The 25,270-nt window shown below is 37.9% G+C and overlaps 1 protein-coding gene across 1 annotated transcript in view; it reads right to left on the bottom strand.

Annotated features, from left to right (window-relative positions):
- The window catches only part of CSMD1 (CUB and Sushi multiple domains 1), a 2,075,474-nt gene that overhangs the window by 718,908 nt on the left and 1,331,296 nt on the right, over positions 1 to 25,270 (bottom strand). Inside the window, exon 9 of the mRNA XM_089679519.1 lies at positions 22,824 to 22,948. Coding sequence (XP_089535645.1) covers positions 22,824 to 22,948 — 125 coding nt within the window. The remainder of the gene's footprint in view (positions 1 to 22,823; positions 22,949 to 25,270) is intronic.

The raw sequence follows: 25,270 nt of genomic DNA, 5'->3' as shown, positions 1-25,270 counted from the left end.
TTCGGATACTTCGATTCGCTCATCTCTAGTGATGACCCTTATTGGTCAAGGACATCACCCAGCATCCCATTCCAGTTATATTTGCATTCAGCAGCTGTTTTGGGGGCTATTATTTGTGACAGAAGTTGCAATGGGACAGTGTCATCATGACAGGGTTTTCATGTCAACAGATTGTAACTCATTCTTATTGATACTGGATCTACATCACTAAAAAAAATCTAATTGCTGATGGATTAACATCCATTTTAAGTTTTGGATGAACACAGGGACAATATGCCTCATCTAGATGGTGGCTTTGTATGGTTCTTTTTAGAAAAAATGGCATGGATCCTCCACAAAATCAATTACAGACACTAGTCTTAGCATGCAATTCAGCTGCACATTAAACAAAGGATTGAAGAAATTAGTGTGTGACCCCTTTTCTTAAACAATACCAGGCCACATGCCCTTAACACTGTGAGGTTACCTTTCTGGAGAGTTGGTGAAGCCAGCTAGCCATCTAGCCCTTGATCACATTCTGTATGATGAAGCCTGTAGAGCAGAAATGTGTGTACTAACATCATACACTTTTGGCTCTATTCAGGCAACATATTTTTTGTGTAAGTTTCTTTTCTGGCTTTAACTCATGTTATGTGATTTAATAAAAGACGTTCCTACACTAGATGAAAAACAAATTCTCTTTTATGATCACATTATCTGGAGAATATTCGTGTTTGGAAATCATTCAGAATACCCTGCCTTTGGAGTCCCAAGCATGTATTGACCTCTTTACATGCAGTGAGGTCCTTAATTCTGATGAGTGGTCCATTTGGACTGTCAGATGATGGTGTTATTGACTTTTTTGAGCACATATGTCACATGTTTGGTTTGACCTCTTATATGTTCTGAAGTCAGCACGTCTGGTGGTGGTGAAGTCTCACTTCTAGTGTTGCAACTTTGTTATATATAGTTTGATAAAGGAACGTATATATCATTCCTTTTATATGAAGACTAGAATATTAACAAGGACATTTCTTGCTCTATACCATTTCCTCATTTTGATGCAGACAAAAGCCTCATCTCACATTCGTGGAACAGAGGTTGTAGGGGTCTCTGGGGCACTTAGAATAAGAGGGTTCCCAGATATCCAGCCCTCCTATCCTTGTGATTGAATAAGGGGTATATAGTTCCCTTTGTTATGCATTTAAAAATAAGTTTATATTAAATAAAAATACAGACACCACAGATATAAAAAAAATAATTGTCCCCTGATGTAAATCCAACATCAATTATGTAATGCTGCAATGAAGATCATGCATTAATCATGATGAGTGACGAACCACCAACACAATGATGCAGCCTTACTGCTACTCCCAAGGCAAATGACATTACTAAGCAGGCTGCTGTATGTAAACATAACTGGCAGGGGATGCTTGGTGATCATTATTTAGTCATTGACCAAATTTCTCCAAGGCTTTGCTTACAAACAGAACAAAGCCGGCAGGAAACGAAGACGAAATAGGGTTTTCTTAATGTCACTTTTGCAGGAGCACATCTTATTGGTGCAAAATTTTATGTGTGATTTAAGGCAACCTTCAAATCTTGATTTAAGGTTTTTAAAGTATTTTTGTATTTTGTTTTCATTCAATGGCATTTTTGCGTAAAGAAAAAGTCATGGGGTTGATTGACTAAAACTGGAGAGTGCAAAATCTGGTGCTGCTTTGCATAGAAACCAGTCAGCTTCCAGTTTTATTTTTTTAAACCTTTAATTGAACAAGTTGAAGTTAAAAGTTGATTGACTACCATGCACAGCTGCACCAGATTTTGCACTCCTCCGTTTCAATAAATCAAGCCCATAGTATAAACATTTTGAACATGGCACAGTAAATACCATTTCACTTCTGGGTCTGGGTCTGAGTCATGGCGGAGAAAATGAACATTTTGCCCAAACTCCTTTATTTATTTAGAGCACTCCCAATACCAGTTCCTAAATCGTACCTTGATTGTTTCCAACGTGTGGTCAATAATTTTATTTAGAGCAATAGACAACTCTTTTTTACTTCTCTAATTTTATATAAATTGCAACGAGCGGGCCTAGACCTTCCCAAGTTTTGGCTCTATTTTTTATCCCCCTGTTTATCCCAAATTGCACAATGGTCTACCATTACCTCCACAGTCCCCTGGGTTCAGTTTGAGTCTCAATCAATATGTCCATTTTATCTCCCGGGCCTGTTATGGTCTATTTTACCACGTTCATTGTCACCCTATAATACTATCGTGTTTAAGACCTTGACATTGTGGTCTCAATATAAAACTAAATTGATGCTAGCCTCCTCTGCTCCTCTTTGGTCAACTTTTTTCGGGGATCCAAATTTTGCTATGGCCTATTGCTGTTTGCATGCCTTTCGATGGTGGTATACTCAAAACCCTTATTAGACTGGCAGGTTTTCAAATAGGGGGGACATTTATCTCTTTTGACCTCCTGCAGACCCAGTTTAATGTCCCAATCCATGAATATTATCGCTACATATAAATCCGTCATTTATTTCTTTGCATTTTGGCCTGACACCTTCCTCCCCACTTACCTATTTTGAACAAATCTGCCGTGACTCATCTAGGGGTAGGGGCCTGATCTCAGACTTATATTGCTTATTCCTGGTGGCCTACTATGCCTCCGCACCCCCATATAAGCTAAAATGGGAACTTGATTGTAACACAATGTTTTTGGATGACAATTGGGACACCTTGATGGATAACATTCGTAGTCGCTCTCGATCGCTTTCTGTTTGAGAGACGGCCTTTAAGATTCTTACCTGTTGGTACTATACCCCATCCAGACTTCATGTTATGTTCCCTGGTGTTTAAGACCTCTGTTTTAGGGGTTGTGGTCTCTCTGAAACTCTTGTACACATGTTTTGGGATTCTCCTGGTCTATCCCTGATATGGAGTAAGATTTCAGATGTAGCATCTGCATTGGTAGATTCTCCCATTGTTCTATCGGTGCAGATGTGTTTTACTAGGTTCACCCATTCCAGGGGTTCTCACTGGTCTGCTGAGATTAATTCATACTATCTGTGTATCTACCCTATGGATGATAGCTCTGCATTGGAAATCAACTGTGGTCCTTTGGCCTCTGTATTACAGAGAATTGATTTGGTTATGCTCATGGAACTTATACATTATACTTTCATGGATATGATGCTTTTATTTGACATTAAATGTGATAGTTGGATGTTACATTGTCATTTATTGCTGGACTGAATATTTGCGGATGTTATATTTGACTCTACTAATTGTATATTATGCTGTTGATATGCTATGTTGCAATGTCTTTTTCTTATGTGCTTGATTCTGGCTTCTTGATTGTCTTTACTTAATCTACATTTGTTTGTCTCTTTAGATCACTGCTAACTGTGACATAATTGGTAAATTGATGTTTATTTCTTTTCAATAAAGTTTGTAAACAAAAAAAAACAAAGTCAGTAGCTGCATTCTCATCAAGCACTTGTCAGGCAAAGGAGTAATGTCTGCTTTGAGAAAATATTCATGAGCTTTTGTCTGCTTAGCCCTCATATGATTGCCACAACAAAGTAAGCTGGATAGAAGGCCTTTTGCTTTGGCATCCACATCACTTCTCTTTAGATCAAAAGTTGTATTTGGATTCAGCAGAATATCTTTATTATTGATGCAGAGCCTTAGCAAGATAATTCCATGGGTATACATGGCTCTGGCAGCACAAAAGATGCTGCCCTGCCTTTAACCGCTTCCACGCCGCCCTATAGCAGAAATACTGCTACAGGGTGGCACGAGTGCACAAAATCACACACATATATATATATATATATATATATATACACATATACACACACGTGATTTTGCAGTTCTGGGTAGGGGGCACACGCGCTGCCATTTGCGGCCGTCAATCACCAGGTCCTGACCGGTAATGTCTTGCCGGCACCCGTTGATCAGAGCAGAGCCATTAAAAGCAGTGTGCTTACAGTGAAACACAGCACACTTAGTAAAACAGCACATAGCACACAGTTAACCCTTTGATCACCCCACATGTTAACCCCTTCCTGCCCTGTGTCATTAGTACAGTGTCAGTCCATTTTATTAGCACTGATCACTGTATTAGCACACTGGGGGGAACTGACTTGGTATCACTGACATCCCCAGTGTCAGAATGCCCGCCTCAGTCCCGCTACAAGTCGCTGATTGCCGCCATTACTAGTAAAAAGCAAAGACATGTAGCAGAATACATTTTGGCCTAATTTATGATAAAATTAGATGTTTTATATTTTTTTACTGGATATGTTTTATATTGTTTTTTTTTTTCAAAATTGTGTTTTTTGTTTATAGCACAAAAAATAAAAACCACACAGGTGATCAAATACCACTAAAAGAAAGCTCTATTTGTGGGGAAAAAAATGACATACATTTCATTTGGATGCAGTGTTGCATGACTGTGCAATTGTCAGTTAAAGTAACGCAGTATGTATCGCAAAAAATGGCCTGGTCAGGAAGGGGGGTAAATCTTCTGCAGGGCAAGTGGTTCAGGAGATATGATCACTTGTAAGCACATCAATTCAGTTAAATAGTAGTGATGGATGGCAAAATGGCTGGGTTTTCACTATCACAGCTCAGGTTGCCCTTTTAATTTTGTTTCAGAGTCCCTGTTTGGCCAGTAAATCAAGCTCACTGTTTAGCTTCTCAGAACACCACCTGTTGCTTGAGCATTAGTTTAATTTCCTAGCTCTAGGCTACAGTCCATGGTATTTCCTGTATTCCTGTTTCTCTGTTTACTGACTTCAGCGTATATCTAACTTAGCTTGTTCACTACCCAGGCTTTTTGCCTACTTCTGTTGTTCACATTACCTGTCAGCAGTGTATCATGCTCTGTTTCTTTTCCTGGTCAGCTGCTATCAGTACAGGTGTGGCTAAGGACCACAATGAGGTGTACCCACCAATAAAATCCAAGGGGGGCTTTGGCGTGTGTGCTTATACGCCTTTACTTTTAAGTGTCACACACTCTCCAATGCAAAGATATCACAGAGTGTCTACTATTAATTTTTTTGCTAGAAAAATTTGGTTCTATAACTCATCAGAGAATTCTCGCTTTGTTCTCACAGACAAGGTGGTAATCCTTATACTGTAGCCAATGCCATTACCTCTGCTAGTATACCATCATTTTTGTTTTTTGCTGCCAGGCAAAAGAACTATGGACGGCTTCATTGAATTCATGTGACTCTTTCATGTTGATGCTCTCTAGCGGTTTCCACCTTAGCTGACCTTTTAATGTTTTAATTATCTTCTTGACAAGCTGTCTTTAGATCATACAGTACATATTTTGATTTTTATTGATTAACTGTACACCATTCTTTTTTAGTTCAATACTGAATAATTGTTTTGAATTGATATATTCCATAGAACAAATCACTTTATGAATCTGCTTTACAACTCTGTTGCATGTGTCAGTTATTATGTCCTGTTCTCTTTCATTGGGTTCTTTGAATAAGACTTCCACCTAGTTTACATTGTCATTCCTATTTGTTTCATCTTGGCCGGGGAAAAGCCTCTTACTTCAGGCCAGCTTATCCATTTTTCTTTTTACTGAGGTGATTTCCTAAATATAGTGGCAGCTATGGCAATGGAAGTCATAACTAAGTAGTATATACAAAACAAAATGGTGTAGATCTATTCCAGAGATGCTAGGACTTCATATACATATTAAAATAAAAATAAACAGTGTAAATCAATACTGATTAATTCAGTGAAAATATTACCCACATATGTATGATGTTTATAAATTACAAAAAAAACAAAAAGACAAAAGAAAGAAACAAAGCCACGGACTGACCAAGAAAAATGATCAGTATATAGAAGTGTACAAAGGAAATGTGAAGAAACCTCCCATAATGCTATAAAGTAATGTGCTCCCAGATGTCTGAAAATTACATCTAATAATGTTTAATATAGACTGGTGAAATTAAATGACAAGAATCACTCTGGAAAAGTGCTGACCGAAGGAATAGATCAGTAATGGAATCACAATGAATGGTGAATAATAAATAACCATCCTAATGCTGAAGGCTAAAATGTGATAAACAGTGTGCTCCCAGATGGCCACAAAATGGCATCCACATAAGTGACCATAATTCCTTAAATGCACAAATGTGCGTGCAATGACACTATCCATGGGACCAAAAAGGTCCTAAATGATCCCCATAAATAAAGTGAAATAAATGTGACACTTATAACAGAAAGTGACCTTCATAAACAAAAAAACTCCTAGAACAAGACGTGCCCCTTTTAAACACCTCCAATATGATCAATCCCATGCATGGGAGAAGCCCAGCATAATATAAGCACCTTGTGTCTAAAGTGTGAAAAAGAACCACCAATCTCCAAAAATAAAATAACAATCGTGGCAATGACCACACAAAAAGTCCACGTAAAGAATAAGTCCTATTGTTGTGAAACAAATGCAGATAACTTCAGATGCAGGTGGTCTCGGGAAATGAATCTGTCACCAGCTGGATTGCCCCTCACCTCAACACATAGACCCATAGATATATAACTACCTAGCAAGTACTCAGAAATATGATATATATAAAAAAAAATATATATAAAAGAATATACCGCATATTAAAACCCTGCCATAAGTACCATATTAATGAACACCTATCCATATTCTAATTTGACCACAAGATGGTGCTCTTATAATCCTATCTCATGCCGGAAAAAAACAAAATGGAATAATAGGTTTTTAAGGCAGTACAATTCATCATGACCATTAGTTAGGTAGTATAGGCTGGCTGGTCCTAGTTTTTCCAATTTTTATAGGTATTCAGGTTTTGTAGCCACCTCTTTTTACCAATCATCTCTGGACTGAAAAAATACAAAAAATAAGTGAGGCAATATACCTCCCATTCATGTACTTCCAGCAGACATGATATGAGGTTATTCCATGGGTATATATATAGGAGTATCAGATTTTATCTATTTGTAGTATTCATTATTCGCTGATGTCATGCATTTTATTATAAGAAATCCAATATTTTAAACATATACTGGTAAAAATCACTGATAAAACAATGCAGGTTAAAATCAATGTTAAGGCCTTTCGGGGCCTGAGTTTGCATTGCAAATATCCATTTTGATTCAGCTTGACTTAGGGTTAGAACTTTGTTGCTGCCCCTCCAATGTTTTTTATATTTTTCTATTCACAAAAAAACACACATGATGGATCTTTATTGTGGCATATTGCAAAATGTTTGCATACGCTGTGTTTGGGATATCCTTTTTTGATATTTTGCCATAAAAAGAAAAGGAGAAGAAGAAGGAGGAGAAGGAGACTGCACATGTAGATCGTATGCCCCTTGCTTTAGGCCTGCCTGTTCCTATTTCAAAATAAATGTACTGGTCGCTATGGCAATAGGGGAATACTATATACTGTATATGATACTTAAGGAATAATACATGGTACTGTAAAGGAAATTTGTAAATTCTGTATAAATTGTATTCTATTTTGTATGCTTTGCCTATATTGTATACTGCACTCCTTGTGCACACTGAATTAATAATGTTTTCATTATGTTTGCATTCCTTCAAGTCCTGATTAGAAATTAGCCTGCCTATGTAACGCCCCTTGTTAGCATAAAAGTACAATTGTAATATTAATGTGATACCTATGTAATCATGTGTATAAAAAACTTCAAATGTGCAAAATAAACAGAACAATGATTTTGAAAAATGCTGAGTGTATCTTTTTGTGTCTGCTCCCTACTGCAGTAGTTATTAATTTGGAGCCACTAATCAATATGTTTATAGGAGTTGCCTATCTCTAAGATTTTTAGTATTAATGTCCAGAACAGTACCTTGATGCATATAATTTTATGATACAACTATGTGCTGACATGCTACAAACAAGTGCTAGTTGTAACTTCTTCCTGCACCCCGCGCACAAAATAAATAAATGATATATACAGTATATATATATATATATATACACACACACTATATATACAGTATACACTATATTGCCAAAGGTTTGCCACCTGTACATTAAAAGTAACAATTTCTAGATCCAAAAATTGTACTCTGTCACGGTTCCAACTCTCCAATAATTTGATATCATATACATTCTGGCCCATCTGGGTTAAAAATAAGCATACCTCTTACTCCGTTCCTTTCCTAGATGAATTTGATATAATCTATAAACCTACGGTAGAACTTTAACTGTGGGCAGGGTTTAGAAAACATTTCTTCTTCCACCCATTTATTTAGAAAAATATTTGTCACACTGGGGGCATATCTAGGCCCCATGGCAATGTCTTTAATTTGGTTAAAGAACTCCCCTTGGTACCAGAAGTAATTACTGGGCATTGTCATATCTATCCAAAAGAAATTGGATTTAGGATTGTTTTAAATCAGTTAGTCCCTCCATTGCCCATTTCCCTGCCTCTAGTGCGTATCTTTGTTTAATGTTTGTGTACAGCAATTCTACATCCACTGTGTCAGGAAGATGCTTGCCATAATGCAGCTGAAGCCTCTGGGCTTACACAATGGTGCAGGCGCAGATGTGCGAGGGCCCATTCTGCTGTGCATAGTTGTGGGCATTTGCACTCGACCGTGTGCACATGCGGCTGCCCATTACTAGTGTTGGCACCAATCAGACTATTTAAATCCAGCAGCACTTTAAGCCTGTGTTGTCTGATCTGCAGCTCCCCCTCCTGTATTCCTGTGCCTGTTCCTGTGAGTGATACCTGTGACTGACCCCGGCTTGCTTCTTCTTGCCTTCTGTCTATGCCTGATCTATTCCTACCATCACTGACCTTGGCTTGTGACCCGACCATTCTTCTGCCTGCTGTTTATGACCGATCCGCATATCTATTACTGACCCGGCCTGTATGACCCCGCATACAGCATGCTACACTGCTCTGCAATCAACCTGTCCTGCTGTGATGTCTGCTCTGCTACCAGCCTGCTCTGCCATCAGCCAGTCCAGCAGTGACGTCTGACTGGTACCAGCCAGCTCCACTGCCTGCCTGCTCTGCTACCAGCCTGTCCTGCTGTGATGTCTGCCTGCTACCAGCCTGCTCTTCAGTGGCCGTCGAGCCGGAGCTGTACGAGAGGCCTTCCTCTGCCGTCAGGCTCACAAGCAAGATACGTGACACACTAAAACAAGAAAAATGGAACTCTTAACAGATACTTCTTCTAACAGGGGTATAATATCTCGGCTATCGTTAATAAATGCTTTCCCACTAGATGCCAATGGTTGCAGAAAAATATTGAGATATAGGTAACAATATAGGGAATTAATCCCACTAATAATTGGTCGTCCCAGTGGGCTTTCTATATTTTTGTGCGAAATGCATGCTTGAGCTGCATGCGCAATTTCTGGTTCCCCTGAAATCACTTCCGGTGGGTGGAATGCATGCTGACTGTGTGAAGAGCGGCGGTGTGGAAAGAGGGATCCCCCTAGTGAGCTGTTTGGGTTGGTGCTCCCTATAGCACCAACTATATGTGAGTGAATTCGATTTTTCTTTTAATACTTTTAATAATAACTTGCTGCACTATAAATATTTTTCTGGGCTCTTTGGAGAAATTGGCTAAAGATGGAGGCGGTGGTATAGTGTTATTTGAACAGAAATAGCCTGAAGGATTCTGCATGACTAGGCATCATACCGAATGCACAGGATTTGTGCTTATATGCCTACTGGCTACTTTGTTGGCTGAGTGGATCTGGTGAGTTACCATTTTGGCTGTACACATGGTGGAACACAATCAGATTTGCAAGATTTGGTTACTATTGGTACAGTCACATCAAATTGGCATTTGGGACTTTCCTTCACTGCACTATTATTTTGATTTTATGATATGGTTTGATAATATGGTATTGACTAAATTTTGCACAGGAGTTCTATGGGATAATTTTAATATTATCTGAAATTTCACTTTATAGATTGGCTAGCGCCTACTTTTATTTACTTGATTTATATTAAGTGCATTTGCACTTAAAGGGGCAGCTGCCTAGAGATATAATTGATTTTGAGATATAATTCACTATTTGATTTGGTGCTGACACACACACACACACACACACACACACACAAAATATTATACATACACACACTGGCCACTTTATTAGGTACACCTGTTCAATTGCTTGCTAATACGAATAGCTAATTAGCCAATCATGTGGCATGCATTTAGGCATCTAGAAGTGGTGAAGACGACTTGTTTAAGTTAAAATCAAGCATCAGAATGGGGTAGAAAGGGGATTTAATTGACTATGAACGTGGCATGGTTGTTGGTGCCAGACAGGCTGGTCTGAGAATTTCAACAACAGTTGATCTACTGGAATTTTCATGCACAACCATCTCTAGGGAAATCAAGACTCATTAGACCAAGCAACGTTTTTCCAATCTTCTATTGTCCAATTTTGGTGAGCCTGCGTGAATTGTAGCTTCCATTACCTGTTCATAGCTGACAGGAATGGCACCCGGTGTTGGCTTCTGCTGCTGTAGCCCATCTGCTTCAAGGTTCGACGTGTTGTGCATTGTGCATACCTTGGTTGCAAAGAGTGGTTATTTGAATTACTGTTGCCTTTCTATCATCTCAAACCAGTCTGGCCATTCTCCTCTGTTCTCTGAAATCAACAAAGCATTTTCATCCACACAACTGCCGTTCATTGGATATTTTCTTTTTTTGGAACATTCTCTGTAAACCCTAGGGATGGTTGTGCATGAAAATTCCAGTTTTTGAAATACTTGGACCAGCCCATCTGGCACCAACAACCATGCCACATTCAAAGTCACTTTTCTTCCCCATTCTTACGCTTGGTTTGAACTTCAACAAGTCGTCTTCACCAAATCTAAATGTCAAAATGAATTGAGTTGCTGCCATGTGATTTTCTGATTAGCAATTTGTGTTATCAAGCAATTGAACAGGTGTACCTAATAAAGTGGCTGGTGGGTGTACATTAAGGTTAAGCACAGCAACTCTATAGACATGTTTTTAATGTGCAGCTATGCCTTTAGTGCAGGGGATCCTTGTGTAACCAGGAAATGAGACAAAGAGGTTTTCATAGATCATTGTTCATGAGAAGTGTATTGTTCTGTAATACCACATCCTGCTTAAAAGCATCTCTCAAGTATGTATGGTGTTTTCCCATGTCACCCTCAAAGTCACATTAAAAGGAACTTGCCGTTCCATATTTTTATTTATTTATATTTTTTTTCATTTATACATGCCCCCAGGGCTGTTTATCTCCTATAGAATTCAGTGGGAACAAGTTTTAAGATTCCAATTTTAAGGCTTCACATTGGGTTTATCGAACATCCCATGAACCAGACCGTTTTGCTCATAGTTAGATATTGCATTCAGATTTTTTTTTTTTTGTAATCAGGTAAAGTTTATTGAAGATGCTACGAAATTCTCCAGAGCAATTTAACAGGCATTAAACAGAGTACTTTAACATTACAGTCACAGTAGACCAAAGAAATCACTAAATAAGGTGTGCTATAATGACAACAATAGCACAGATACTTATCTCTGGATTTGTAACTAAAAGATTAAGCACTTTATAAATGTCTGCCCATCACAAGATCAGTCCCATACTTTGTAAAAATTCCCAAGGCACCCCTTCTTCTGGAAAATAACATGCTCAAGGTGTACAGTTGGGCCCATATAGACAATAAAGAGTAAATAACAATCACTCTTAAGCAGTGCTCTACCACCCAGTGAATACGTGTCTGGTATATGGTATCAGCACACTATCCATAGAGGTTGTAGGGTATTGCTTAACCTTCTAAGTGCAGAGTACCTTTGGCGTTATTCTTATTTTAAAGAGCCCATACAGTATGTTAGATCCACTCCATATGTGTTGTAGGATGCTCCAACTTCCAGTGCTGTAAAAAAAAGGTTCCTAGATTGAAACAGGGCACTTGAAATTGCTGCTTTGGAGTGGTCTGATAATTGGTACCTATTTCCCAGATTCCAAGCAGGTGCAATTTAGGATCAATTGTAACATCTGATTGAAAGATTGAACTGATAGTAGTTAAAATAGTGGTTCAGTACCTATGAAGTCTGGGGCAACACCAGAGCATATGTATGAGGATCCTCAGTCTGTACTGCACCTACTACATAAAAGAGTATCCAGGAGACCCATTGTATGCAACTTTGAAGGGGTAAATGCACCATATTTAGGGAAGATATACAGACTCCAGGGTACTTTCTTATTGACCCTCATCAAACACATCTCTCTCCCACAGATCTATCAGTTTTCTGGGGTAATCCTCCAGATATGAAGTAGGGAGCATGCTATGGCAACAGGACATGAAACCCTTAGTGGTGATAGCAATTTGTATGAAATTAAAGATGGGGTGGGGGAAAGGGTCCTCTCAGAAGAGGGTTACTGTGCAGCCACCTGGTGTTTAAGTTGTAAGTAATAAAAATTCATTGTAGTTGGAAGGCGGAACCTAGATTGGAGTTCCTAAAGGATATCAGAGCTTCAACTTTAAACATTTGGTGGCAAATGGGTAATGCCCCAGGACTACCACTTGGTGGTAATACTGAGAATTTCTACAAGACAAAACTAGGTGAAATAATTTGAAAAGAGAATCATCATGCTGGAAATTTACAATTGTCTGATTGCAATTTTCAACAAAAAAACACACTTGTAAATGAAAACTGACCAATGAACTAATAATTTCCCTCTGCAGATGATCATCAGTAAAGCAGGTTAATAATAAACCTGATTTCAGCTTGATGAGTGGGGCTAGAAAAACAATGGAATCTGATTGACTGAATGAAAAATTCAGTTCAAACAAAAAATGATATGGTACCTAGGCAATGAAACACTCTCCATGACTCTGGAAACAAAAACGTTGCCCTTTGTGTCTGCATTAAAATTTGAAATCTTGATTTACATGGTCAGTAATTGGAATGAGAAGGAGGAGACATAAAATTATACTACAGATGAATAGAATAGATTACAGCCACATACTTAAAAAAAAATAGCAATTTGTCCAAACATAGGGTCACACTGTCTCTCTTTCCAGGGTGTTAGATGTGGGGGCATTGATAACATCTATTTATGTATTTATTACAAGTATAGCACCAACAATTTACTCAGAACTTTACATATTATACATTTACATCAGCCCTGTCCCCAGGAAGCTTATAATTTAAGGTCCCTGCCTCACATGCATACATACACATAATAAGCCAATTAACTTACCAGCATGTCTTCTGAGTATGGGAAGAAACTATATTACTCCAAGAAAACCCACACAAGCACAAGAAGAGCATATTGGGATTTACTGTGAATCATGTTTTTCACGTTACGGGTCTGCTAGACCATATAATTCTATAGGTAATGTTTATGTAAAATGAACGTTTTTGTAGGATATGCATTTATAATAGTTTTTTTTAACATCAAACATTATATTGTATGCATTACTTTTGAGACCCTGGTTATTAGTGGTACATTAGCTTAACTAATCATCTATTATTGTTTCTTTTGGTGATGTAGCAAACATAAAAAGAAAAGGAAAGACTTGTTTATTAAATACAATTTACCTCATATGCAAGAAAAAATTTAGGGGAATTCAAAATGGGTGTTGTAGACACCCTTTAGAAATCTAGCTGTGCACAGTACTGAAAGTGTCTGCGCTTGTACCCAATTCATGTACCTGTCAAAGACAGGTACATGAATTTTTATGTGTCTGCAGTGGGGAAAGAGTGTGCATGGACCAGATACTGCTCCACCCAGAGACATTTCTGCTGTTTACAGAGTTTTGACTTGAAAGAAGAAATCCTGGCTAAAGCAAGACAGAATTAATTACCTTTAATGGTGATACCATAGCATTTTTCCAGAATTTGTCACTGATTACCCTCAAAAATAGAAAGGCACTATGCCCCCTATTGGAAATACTTTGTGATAAAGGTCTTTCCTACATGTATAATGGCAAGCAACTAATGTTACGCATTTCTGATGATTTGCTCGAATTTTGTGACTCTCTCCAAATACAAATGCTGGAACTCCCTGAGTGGTATCAGGAGTTTGGCTTCCAGCACAAGTGTGCAGTCTACTGTATTCCACTCTCTCTACATATGACAATCGCCCATCCAAGAAATGAAGAGGCGGAAGCTATACTCCGTCCAGGAATGGAACCCCCATGTCTTGCAATTAGGCCTATAGGGCAGACATGAATACCTTATTTGGTGAACTTGTTTACAATATGGTGAGACCTCCTAGATGGGTTATTTCAACCAGGCCTTTGCAATGTTTGTGTTCTTTATTTGGCCTGCACTTTTTACATTACCTAATATCTAAACGTCATGTTGATACAATAGCAGATAAGTACTTTCTTTGGACTTTGTAAGAACGTTACTATTGTGGAAACTTAGCTATGGCTTACAAGTTACTTTCTTTTTGGATAACCAAATACTAAGCATTCCCACTCTGGAAAGCCGGAGTACAACAGAACTTGCCAATTGATGTTCTCTGTATGTATCAATATGTTTACCATTGTCAATTGTTTGGACATGAGCAGATGACACTTTGGTAAAGTGTGTAGCCTTAAGCCCCCACACATGGGTTAAGATATCATAAAAGGTTATGTCTATTTCCAGAGAAATGTGATGTTTTTGGGCTTTCAAGTCATATCCTAATATCCTATGCTATTTTACTTTATAACGTTCTAGGCTCATACATGCCATGGCTCTTTTGACAGTGCCCAATACCCAGCTGTTCATACTTTTGATTCAGTTCTTGCTGTGATCTGGGGAATGGTACTTTATTTACAATCATAATGATATTTTGTTAAGTTCAGTGTACTGTTAGGTGGGGTACGGCTTTAATATACAGACTTGGTGGTTAGGGAGACTCATTGGAATATTCATGATGTTCTTTAATGAAGCTAAGGACCCTTTAGTCTATGACTTTATCTGCTAGTATATTTAGTTTAGAGTGCTCATATACTACCAACCGTCCCACAATCCCTTACAGGTAGTGTATTTTGCCTAACATTGGTTTCTAATTTCTTCTCGTGTTGACTTGTTGACTACATTTTGAACCTTTTAGGTACTTGATTATCTGGAGGTATTATACCCAGTATTTGTACCTTAAGCCAATTTTTATCCTTTATCCTTCTATCCTTTAAAGTGTTACTAAACCCACAACAGTAAAATCAGTCTGTATATGTAGTAAAGCATGCTTGTTATACTCACTGTGGAACCTGAGGGTTTAATCCTCTTCATTGTGTAAAAATGCTTTTTGATTCTGTTTTCTATGATCCTCCCCTTGTTATCTCCTGATAAGACATATCGTGTGGAGATACTCAGCACATGCTGTTTGGTGTATATTGCTAGAGAGGTTTTTTTTGTTTTTGTTTTTTTCTTGGGAGAGTGCATGTGATCAGTACAGGGCCAATCAGCACTGTCCAGACAGAGGTCAGTGGTTTTGCATCCTCCTAGAGCAGAAAAAAAACTCCTCCTACAAGCTCCTACAAGCAAGCTAACTGCTGATGAGAAAAGGTATTTAGCAGCTTATGTTTACTAAAATAATTGCATTTGTTCTGTGTACTGAGAGAGACCAGATATAGTGAATGCAGGGTCCTGGGTTTAGTAACACTTTAAGACTTTTTATCTGAAATTTAGAAATACCCTAGACATAGTATATACGTCTTTAGGGAAACAGCCTATGGTAATATCACATAATATAAAGGTCTTAAATATTCACTTTTGAGAGAACTTAAAAAGACAAGTCCTTTATTCATTTTCCTTCGGGAAACACATTCTAAAGCACAAAAGATTTCCAGACTTATGAATACATTTTTTACAACAGCCTATCATGTACCTAGTCCAATTTCGAAATCTGAAGGGGTTTCTATTTTAGTGAGTAGAGAAGGCCCTTTTATTATGTTACAACAATTGGTAGACCAAGAGGGGAAAATCTTGTTTCTTAAAGGTACCTACACTGGTAAGCTTGTAACCTTAGACAATGTCTATTTCCTGAACACCTCGCACATTTCCTTTTGCAGCCAAATTGTCCAGGAGCTCAAAGGGTCTGCTTCAAGTTGTCTGATATTAAGGGGGGATTTTAACATTCCCTTGAATCCATTACATCCTCTGGGAAATCCTGTGTGACCTACGAATTCATCAAAAGAGTAAAGCTCTTACTTCAGTCTTTATCTTTAGTCGATTCCTGGTGCACAATGTTCCCATCTGGTAAAGAGTACACTTTTTACTGAATACTCCACAATAGACATTTTTAAATTGATTACATTTTCATCTCACAAAAGGACTTATCCTCTCCTAGAAAGCAAATATCATCATACAATCATCATGCCCCATCTCAGTAACTTTGGAAATCTCACTACAACAATCTAAAGTTTTGAACGGTAGATTAAATGCTTCCTTGCTGACAGACACAGTTTCTCAACAACATATTGCTGATCAGATCAGTAACTATTTTGCACTTAACATGAGTGGCAAATCCACAAATTTGGTCATGTGGGAATCCCACAAATGTGTAATCAAATGTGAGCTTATAAAACTAGGGGTCAAACGGAAAAGGAACGCGGCAGGGAAATTTCTGCTCTTGCCCTTAAAATAATGCATCTAGAATCATCTAGTAGGTACGATCTGGCTTTTAGATCTTCTAATGAGCTTTTGGAGACCTGGAAGTTGCTACAAAAAAGTGTTCTCTTTTTTAAAAAGAGAATTTACTGCAAACATGGGGACAAGAGCAATACATTTTTAGCCAGGGCCTTAAAAAAACCCACTATGACAAATGATATTGTTTAAATCAGAAAAAAAGAGGGTAAACGTGATCCTGCTGCAGACAAAATTGCCGCACAGTTGCATGACATCTACTTTAGGCTATATAACTTACCCCACCAACATAAACCACGGGGTTTACAGGGAGACAGACAACAAATCATTGAAACTTACCTATTGCAAAGTAACCTACTTACCTTAAATAAAATGAATATATCCAAATTGGAAAAACTCTTAGAAGAAGATGAACTCCTCCTAGCTATTAAAGACCTTAAATCTGGCAAAAGTCCAGGTCCAGATGGGTTTTCCTCCCAATATTATAAAAAAGCCTCTTGGTTGCACTAAACTCCCTTACCAAGCCACAGAATATCCAAGATTCATTTTTATTGGCCCACATAACCGTTCTCCCTAAACCGGGCAAGGGCCAGACTGAATGTGCTCATTACAGACCCATATTGTTGCTCAGTCAGTCCTGAGCAATTGCGTTTTATGCCTGGTAGAGAGGCCAGGTATAATGTTATCAAGGCCTTAAACATAATTCATTCTGCAAAGCTGCACAAGATCGAGAGCCTTCTCCTGTCTACAGATGTGGAGAATACAATGGCATGGGACTTTATGCTGACAACTTGCAGACATATAGGGCTAAAATAAAAAATGCTTTCTTTATATAATGGTCCTAGTGCAAGTGCTAGTCAAGGTAAATGGCATGCTTTCTGAAGTGGTGATCATTAACAATGGCACTAGACAAGGGTGTCCTTTTGTCACCACTTTTATTTATCCTGACTTTGAAATCCTTAATTTATATTCTCGGCCATGAATCCTAAAGCTCTTGAAGGAGACATCTGAGTTGATCATTCTAATAATCAGCATATGCAGATGATTTACTGTGTTTCAATACCTAACCTAATATAGGCTTTAACTACATATGGCTACCTTTCCTACTTAAAAATCAAGGCTTGAGAGACCTGCTTAAAAGGGCAATTTTGCTGTATCGATGTTGAGAACTTGTAGGGTAAAGTTAGGTTTAAAGCTTCCAATTTTTTATAATTGAAGTGCTTAGGCATATGGTTGACACCTGAGTGGTATACCCTCTTCATCCATAATTTTATTCCCTTACGTAAAACTATAGAACAAGATATTAAATCCTGGAATTTATTTTTTCTCCTGGTTTGGCAGAACAGCGATAAGAATGTCCAAACTTAAGAAAATATTGTATATAATGCATGCCCTACCCATCAGAATCCCACACAGTTTTTTCAAATGTCTATTATTATTATTACAGGTACTTATATAGCGCCATCAATTTAAGTAGCACTTTACATATATATTGTACATTTCCATCAGTCCCTAATCCTCAAGGGGCGTACAATCTAAAGTCCCTAACTTACATTCATACATACACATACTAGGGCCAATTTAGACAGGATCCAATTAAACTACCAGCATGTCTTTGGAGTGTGGAAGGAAACCGGAGTACCCGGAGGAAACCTACACAGGCACAGGGAGAACATGCAAACTCCAGGTAGGTGGTGCCGTGGTCGGGATTCGAACCAACGACCGTAGTACTGCCAGGTGGAAGTGCTGCCTAGACAATGCCTACATCTTTACAAATTCAGTTCTCATGGGCTCATAAAAAACGTACAATAGGGTTCCATATGATTGCAAAACCTAAGGAACAAGACAGAATGGGTTTATTAGACTATTAGTATGCAATGCACCTAGCCAGAGTGATAGATTGGTGCTGTACTGCTGGATTCAAGGACTGGCTTAATCTAGAATCTGAATCTGACCCCATAGGTTTGCACCTTGGATACCCTGGCCAACCTTCCCATTCATATGAAAAACAACCCTTTGATAGGTGCTTCCTCAGAGGCCCTCCACCAAGTCTATTTGAAATGGGATTTTTCTTCAGTACCGGGCCCCTTAACTCCTTTAGCACACAATCCAGACTTCATTCCCGGGATTGATAATCACTTGCTCTTCTCACTGAAGTGGGATAAATCTATCTTAGCTACCCTTTGCATACATGCTGGTGATGTGAAGACTTGTGCCTTACTGAAGGAAGATTGTAATGTGCCCTACCTACCTTTTTTGTCTTATTTACAACTATGCAGCTATCTGACTATCCACAAAAGGAAGAAGTGTTTAACTAAGCCACTGAACTATATTTTAAACTTTTTTTTTATGTGGTAAAACTGTTCAAAGAGCTACCTCCTTGTCTTAAACGTGGCTGAAACAAACAAAAACTATTGTACCTGATACATTTAGGAGTCTCTGGGAATCAGCACTACAAACTGAAATCTCTGACAAACAGTGGAAGTGGGCCTGTATTATGGCGCACAAATGCTCAATAAGTGCTGCACTCAGGAAAAATCATATAAATTGCTAACTCATTGGTATGCCACACTGGCTAAAATCAAGAGTTGGTTTCCACAATCCTCTGATTTATGCTGGATATGTGGGTGAGCCAAGAGAACCTTAATCCACATATAGTGGCATTGCCCCAAATTGCTCCCTTTTTGAAATCTAGTACACCAACTAGTTGTTCAGATCACTGAAACTAAACTTGATTTAACACTAGCTTGTCGTCTCCTGCCTATCTAATATTTCTCATTTTTCAGATACAAACATTTCCTGACCAAACATCTACTCAAGGCTGACAAATCCCTCATCCTATTACATTGGAAGTCAACTTCCGTACCAGCTGTAAGGGACTGGATTTTTAGAGTAGACACCTTGTACAAAATAGAAGAAACGCTAGCAATTGCATCTGATAATATTTCTCACTTCCATAAAACATGCAACGCATGATTTACATGTTGATATACTTATTGATCACATATATTGATTTACCTATTCTGACACCTATACTAATTTAAAAGGCCATGGAACCTGATTTGGGATGTCCTTAATCTGTTGCTAACAGAACTGTGTTTACATTATCACCTCTGAGTAGGTTAAGGAAGAAAGAATTCTCTAGTAAGAATTCAGATAAATGGTAGTTGGTCTCCTTGCGGTGCATTAACATACATGATCTCTATATCCGGTATTCACATCATTCTTTGTTTTATTTTATTTTTTACATGATAAAGCAAATATAAAACTTTCTCAATGTAACAGGGTTTCTCAAAGATGAAGTACAATAAACAGGAGAGAAAGAATAAGTTTGTGATATGCTTTCTTTGAACAAACTCAGTGATGGTGAGTTTGTAAACGATATTGCTTTGTTGTTATGAAGACTCAAAATTTATTTTAGCTCCTTGAATGTATCCCTGTATAACTTAAAATATGCTTATGTTACTATACTTTATATGTAGCTTTGTTTATGCTACTTAATGCCATTGTTATACTCAAGCTTTAATAAACTTGTTTAATGTGAGACAATAAACTTTGATCTCTAAAGCATATCCCTCAAAGTAATTCTCAGTGTCATTAAGCATTACTCCAACATTGTATTTTACACTGTATTTTAAAAAATGTGGTTTGAAACTAGGATGATAACATTAATGATTTATTATGTCTTTGAATACAAAAGTAACAACTGGACTAAGCTCTGGAGCAGTTTCAGTGAGTGAATAGCGAACTATGGGATTAGCATCTGTAATATTTTTAATAGAAGAGCATTTGGAGCTGTGGACATTCAGTTTAAGTGGACACACAATGGAACAGATGTATACTGTTTTAATTCCTCAAAGGATAAGTTCACCTTTTGGAACATGTTACACGTTCCACCCATTTTTAGGGTGAAATGTGTAACATGTTCCAGTTGCTTCAGCAGCAGTTTATGTTATGGGAATGTTTTTATGGGGCATATGTTTTTACAACAGGCTTCTAACATTGTGATATGTTGGGGGTCTGGATCACCATCCAGCGCGTGGTAAAAGCAAAACAGTAAAACAAAACCAGGTTCCTTCAACATAGAACAAACAAAACAGTTGAGAAATTTCTGTCATACGAAATCAAACTTTGTCTCACCCCCGGCAGGACTTATTTTCCCCACCTTCTCCATGTGTCCCTGGAGGGTTGCAAGAGCTCAGCAACATCTCAGCCAATAAACATTCCACAGCTCTCTCATAACTGTGTGCTGTTCCACACCACAGCTCATGGACACATGCTGTATGTTTCCTGACCTTTTCAACTATCTCTTGCAGGTGGGATAACCCTTTCAGGTCAAAAGTACCCATAGTCAGGGCTGGAGGCTCTTTTCCACCCAAGATCTCTCTGAACCGCCAAATTCCAGATCCTATATCAGGAATTTACAACCCTAGAAAAGCTGCAAGTCAAGTTGGTTTTCCATCTTTGTGATGGATCACCCCAAAACTCCTCACCTTACATGAGTATACCAACTATACTTTGTTGTCCCCCCAATATATACACACACACACATACCTTTCAGGACCCATCACTGGCATCCTGTACAACATGTATAAATAAATTATTTATTTTGTATTACTCTTTCGACCCTGGCTGTTAGTGATATATGAGCTTAAGTAATAGTATGTAATAAACAACACTTTCTATATCTTTGTGTTCGCTACATCAACAAAAAACTACGGTATATCCACAGACTATTTACCTGAGTTTGCAATCACAAGAAAAACATTGTTTTTGTTTTTACCTGGAGTATCGGAGGAACATAGAAAAAAACACAAGAACAATCCAGGAAAATGTTTTAGAACATTGAAACTTATCCAGTATATAAAAAACTCTGCCAAACTGTCCATTGGGAAAACACTGTTCAATGCTTTTTGCATCCCTTTCTAGTACATTGATTTATTTAGTTGCAGTCTGTTGTAGTTTTCTATTTTGTCTGGTTGCTAATTGAAGTGTCAATAACCTTTTGCTAATTAACAATATTGTATTCCTTTTGGGCATGAGATACAAAAGAGTTTGGTGTAAACAAGCATTAATTCTTTTTAAATTCTTTTCATATTAAACTTGGAAACACTGCATTTAATTTTAAATAGTCATAGTATACCTATCAAAAACTAGCCACCTGTGAGTAAACATCAGATACTACATTGCATATTTAATCAATATATATTATATATATATATATATATATATATATATAATATTATGCAGTTGAAGGTGACCATGTCAATCACCAAATTGATTCACTTTCTCAAAGAACTGTATACCTGCTGGTACTATGCAACATCTGAGGTCAAGTATCTATTCTTTCTGCAGTCACTTATGACTTTGGTTTAGTTGTCATCATACCGAGCAGGCCATAATGAATGCTGATGAATTAAATCTTTTATATGGTATTATCATAAGTACTGTTTGTCCCAAGAAACAATATTTACATGCTTATTTTAGTTTAGTGACTCCACAAGAAGGGTAGAATATAATGCTGACAGCTTCAGAAAACACATCTTCAGCACACATCCTACTATTGAGAATTCCGTGTTCTCAGATTTCATGGTGTCTATGGTGGCAATTTTTTCTTTCAACAAGACTAATAGAATATTGTTGTGAAATAATCTTAGTTTATGGATATATTGATACTTTTTGTCACTTTTTATTGTTGATGATAAGAATGCGTTTGTATTATATTACTGGCAATTTAAAATATAGATGTGAAAAACAAGCAGAATGAAAAACTATGCAAAGCCAACATAGCAAGTAAACCAATATACATTTTTTTCTTACACACAAAGGAATAAGAGAATTCTGTGATACAACAAGTTTCTACCTAAGTAAATAAAGCAGTAAAGCATTTTATCACACCTTGAACTAGGTAATTGGAACATATTGCCAAGAAGCTGGTGATTTCTAAACAGTTCTTTTGGATATGAAAGTGTGAAAAGCACAATTCAAGCCATTGCTATATTATGTGACACAAGCAAATTCTTAAGCAATTTATGTGTTTCTGTGGGTTTATTGCCATGTGTTTTTCCAGCAAACAGAGAATGCATTCTTAAGACAAACTGAATAGCTATATTCAAGTCATAAGGAACATAGCCATGAATTTCAAAAAAACATTTTTAAAGAAATGTGCACTCTATAATTTTATAGTATTTAAAGTCAAACCTGCTTTTCCATTCGCTTACCTCGACAGATTGGTCTATGATCACTCCAAGCAGCGAGTGTGTCAGTCACTCTTTGACAAGTTATACTCTTCGAGCCTTGTAGCACATAATTATCATCACAGGAAAATTGGACATTGGCACCCACTCTAGAAATAGCCAGAAAGCAAACAAATATATTGTAAGAAAAATAAATGATGGACAACGTTGCAATGTTTAGCAAAGGGGAAAATGATATTGCACAATAAAAACTATATTCAATGTGTTAGAATCTCTGACTTTTTTATTCTTGTAACATGAAAAGAAATACCATCTTTTCATACAGAAATTTACATATAGATAAAACCACATTTTTTAAGTTAGTAAATGACAGGCATTGTGATGGGCAGTATATATAGTTATACTGCTACAAACTACCCTAAACTAAGACCATAGTTGGATGGAAGATGAAGACATTTCCAATGTCTAATGCAGCCTGGAACTACAATCTGTTAAACGGTTAGGACATCAGTGGCCTGAACCATTCCTAAGACATGCAAAAATTCAAGCTTAGCAGTCACTGTGGGGTTTATTTACTAAAACTGAAGAGTGCAAAAATACAGTCATGGCCGAAATTGTTGGCACCCTTGATATTTCTCCAGGAAATCATGTATTTCTCACGAAACGTATTGCATTAACACATGTTTTGCTATACACATGTTTATTCCCTTTGTGTGTATTGGGACAAAACAAAAAAAGGGAGGAAAGAAAGCAAATTCGACATAATGTCACACAAACCTCCAAAAATGGGCTGGACAAAAGTATTGGCACCCTTTCACAACTGCGGATAAATAAGAATGTTACAAGCATGTGATGCTCCTGTAAACTCACCTGGGGCAAGTAACAGGTGTGGGCAATATAGAAATCACACCTGAAAGCAGATAAAAAGGAGAGACGTTCACTTAACCTTTGCATTGTGTGTCTGTCTGTGCCACACTAAGCATGGACAACAGAAAGAGGAGACGAGAACTGTCTGAGGACCTGAGAACCAAAATTGTGGCAAAATATCAACAATCTCAAGGTTACAAGTCCATCTCCAGAGAACTAGATTTGCCTTTGTCCACAGTGCGCAACATTATCAAGAAGTTTGCAACCCATGGCACTGTAGCTAATCTCCCTGGTCGTGGACGGATGAGGAAAATTGATGAAAGATTGCAACGCAGAATAGTCCGGATGGTGGATAAGCAGCCCCAAACATGTTCCAAAGACATTCAAGCTGTCCTGCAGGCTCAGGGAGCATCAGTGTCAGCGCGAACTATCCGTCGACATTTAAATGAAATGAAACGCTATGGCAGGAGACCCAGGAGGACCCCACTGCTGACACAGAGACATAAAAAAGCAAGACTACAGTTTGCCAAAATGTACTTGAGTAAGCCAAAAGCCTTCTGGGAAAACGTCTTGTGGACAGATGAGACCAAGATAGAGCTTTTCGGTAAAGCACATCATTCTACTGTTTACCGAAAACGGAATGAGGCCTACAAAGAACAAAACACAGTACCTACGGTAAAATATGGTGGAGGTTCAATGATGTTTTGGGGTTGTTTTGCTGCCTCTGGCACTGGGTGCCTTGACTGTGTGCAAGGCATCATGAAATCTGAGGATTACCAAAGGATTTTGGGTCGCACTGTAGGGCCCAGTGTCAGAAAGCTGGGTTTGCGTCCAAGATCCTGGGTCTTCCAGCAGGACAATGACCCCAAACATACGTCAAAAAGCACTCAGAAATGGATGGCAAAGAAGCGCTGGAGAGTTCTGAAGTGGCCAGCAATGAGCCCAGATCTAAATCCCATTGAACACCTGTGGAGAGATCTTAAAATTGCTGTTGGGAAAAGGTGTCCTTCCAATAAGAGAGACCTGGAGCTGTTTGCAAAGGAAGAGTGGTCCAAAATTCCGGGTGAGAGGTGTCAGAAGCTTATTGATGGTTATAGGAAGCGACTGATTTCAGTTATGTTTTCCAAAGGGTGTGCAACCAAATATTAAGTTAAGGGTGCCAATACTTTTGTCCAGCCCATTTTTGGGGTTTTGTGTGACATTATGTCATATTTGCTTTTCTGCCTCTGTTTTATATTTGTTCCAATACATACAAAGGGAATAAACATGTGTATAGCAAAACATGTGTTAATGCAATACCTTTTTTGTGTGAAATACTTGATTTTCAGGAAAAATATCAAGGGTGCCAACAATTTCGGCCATGACTGTAGGTGCACTTCTACATAGAAATCAATCAGCCTCCAGGTTTTATTGCCAAAGCTTAATTGAAAACACTTGAAGTGAGAAATTGATTGGCTACCATCCACAGTTGCATCAGTTTCTGAGTGAACCAGTTTTACTAAATCAAACCCTGTGTTTACAAGAGGTGCACTTTCTTCACTCAGTATGAGTGTATACCCCAAAAGTTATAAAAGTATTGATAGCATTATTGGTATCAAACATGA

The sequence above is a fragment of the Staurois parvus genome, unplaced genomic scaffold, assembly GCF_062004578.1.
Source record: "Staurois parvus isolate SC_StPar_1 unplaced genomic scaffold, SC_StPar_1.0 ptg000226l, whole genome shotgun sequence".
NCBI classification, from domain to species: Eukaryota; Metazoa; Chordata; class Amphibia; order Anura; family Ranidae; genus Staurois; species Staurois parvus.
Note: the sequence above shows the minus strand (reverse complement) of the source record. Positions and strands in the feature narration are given on the sequence as shown.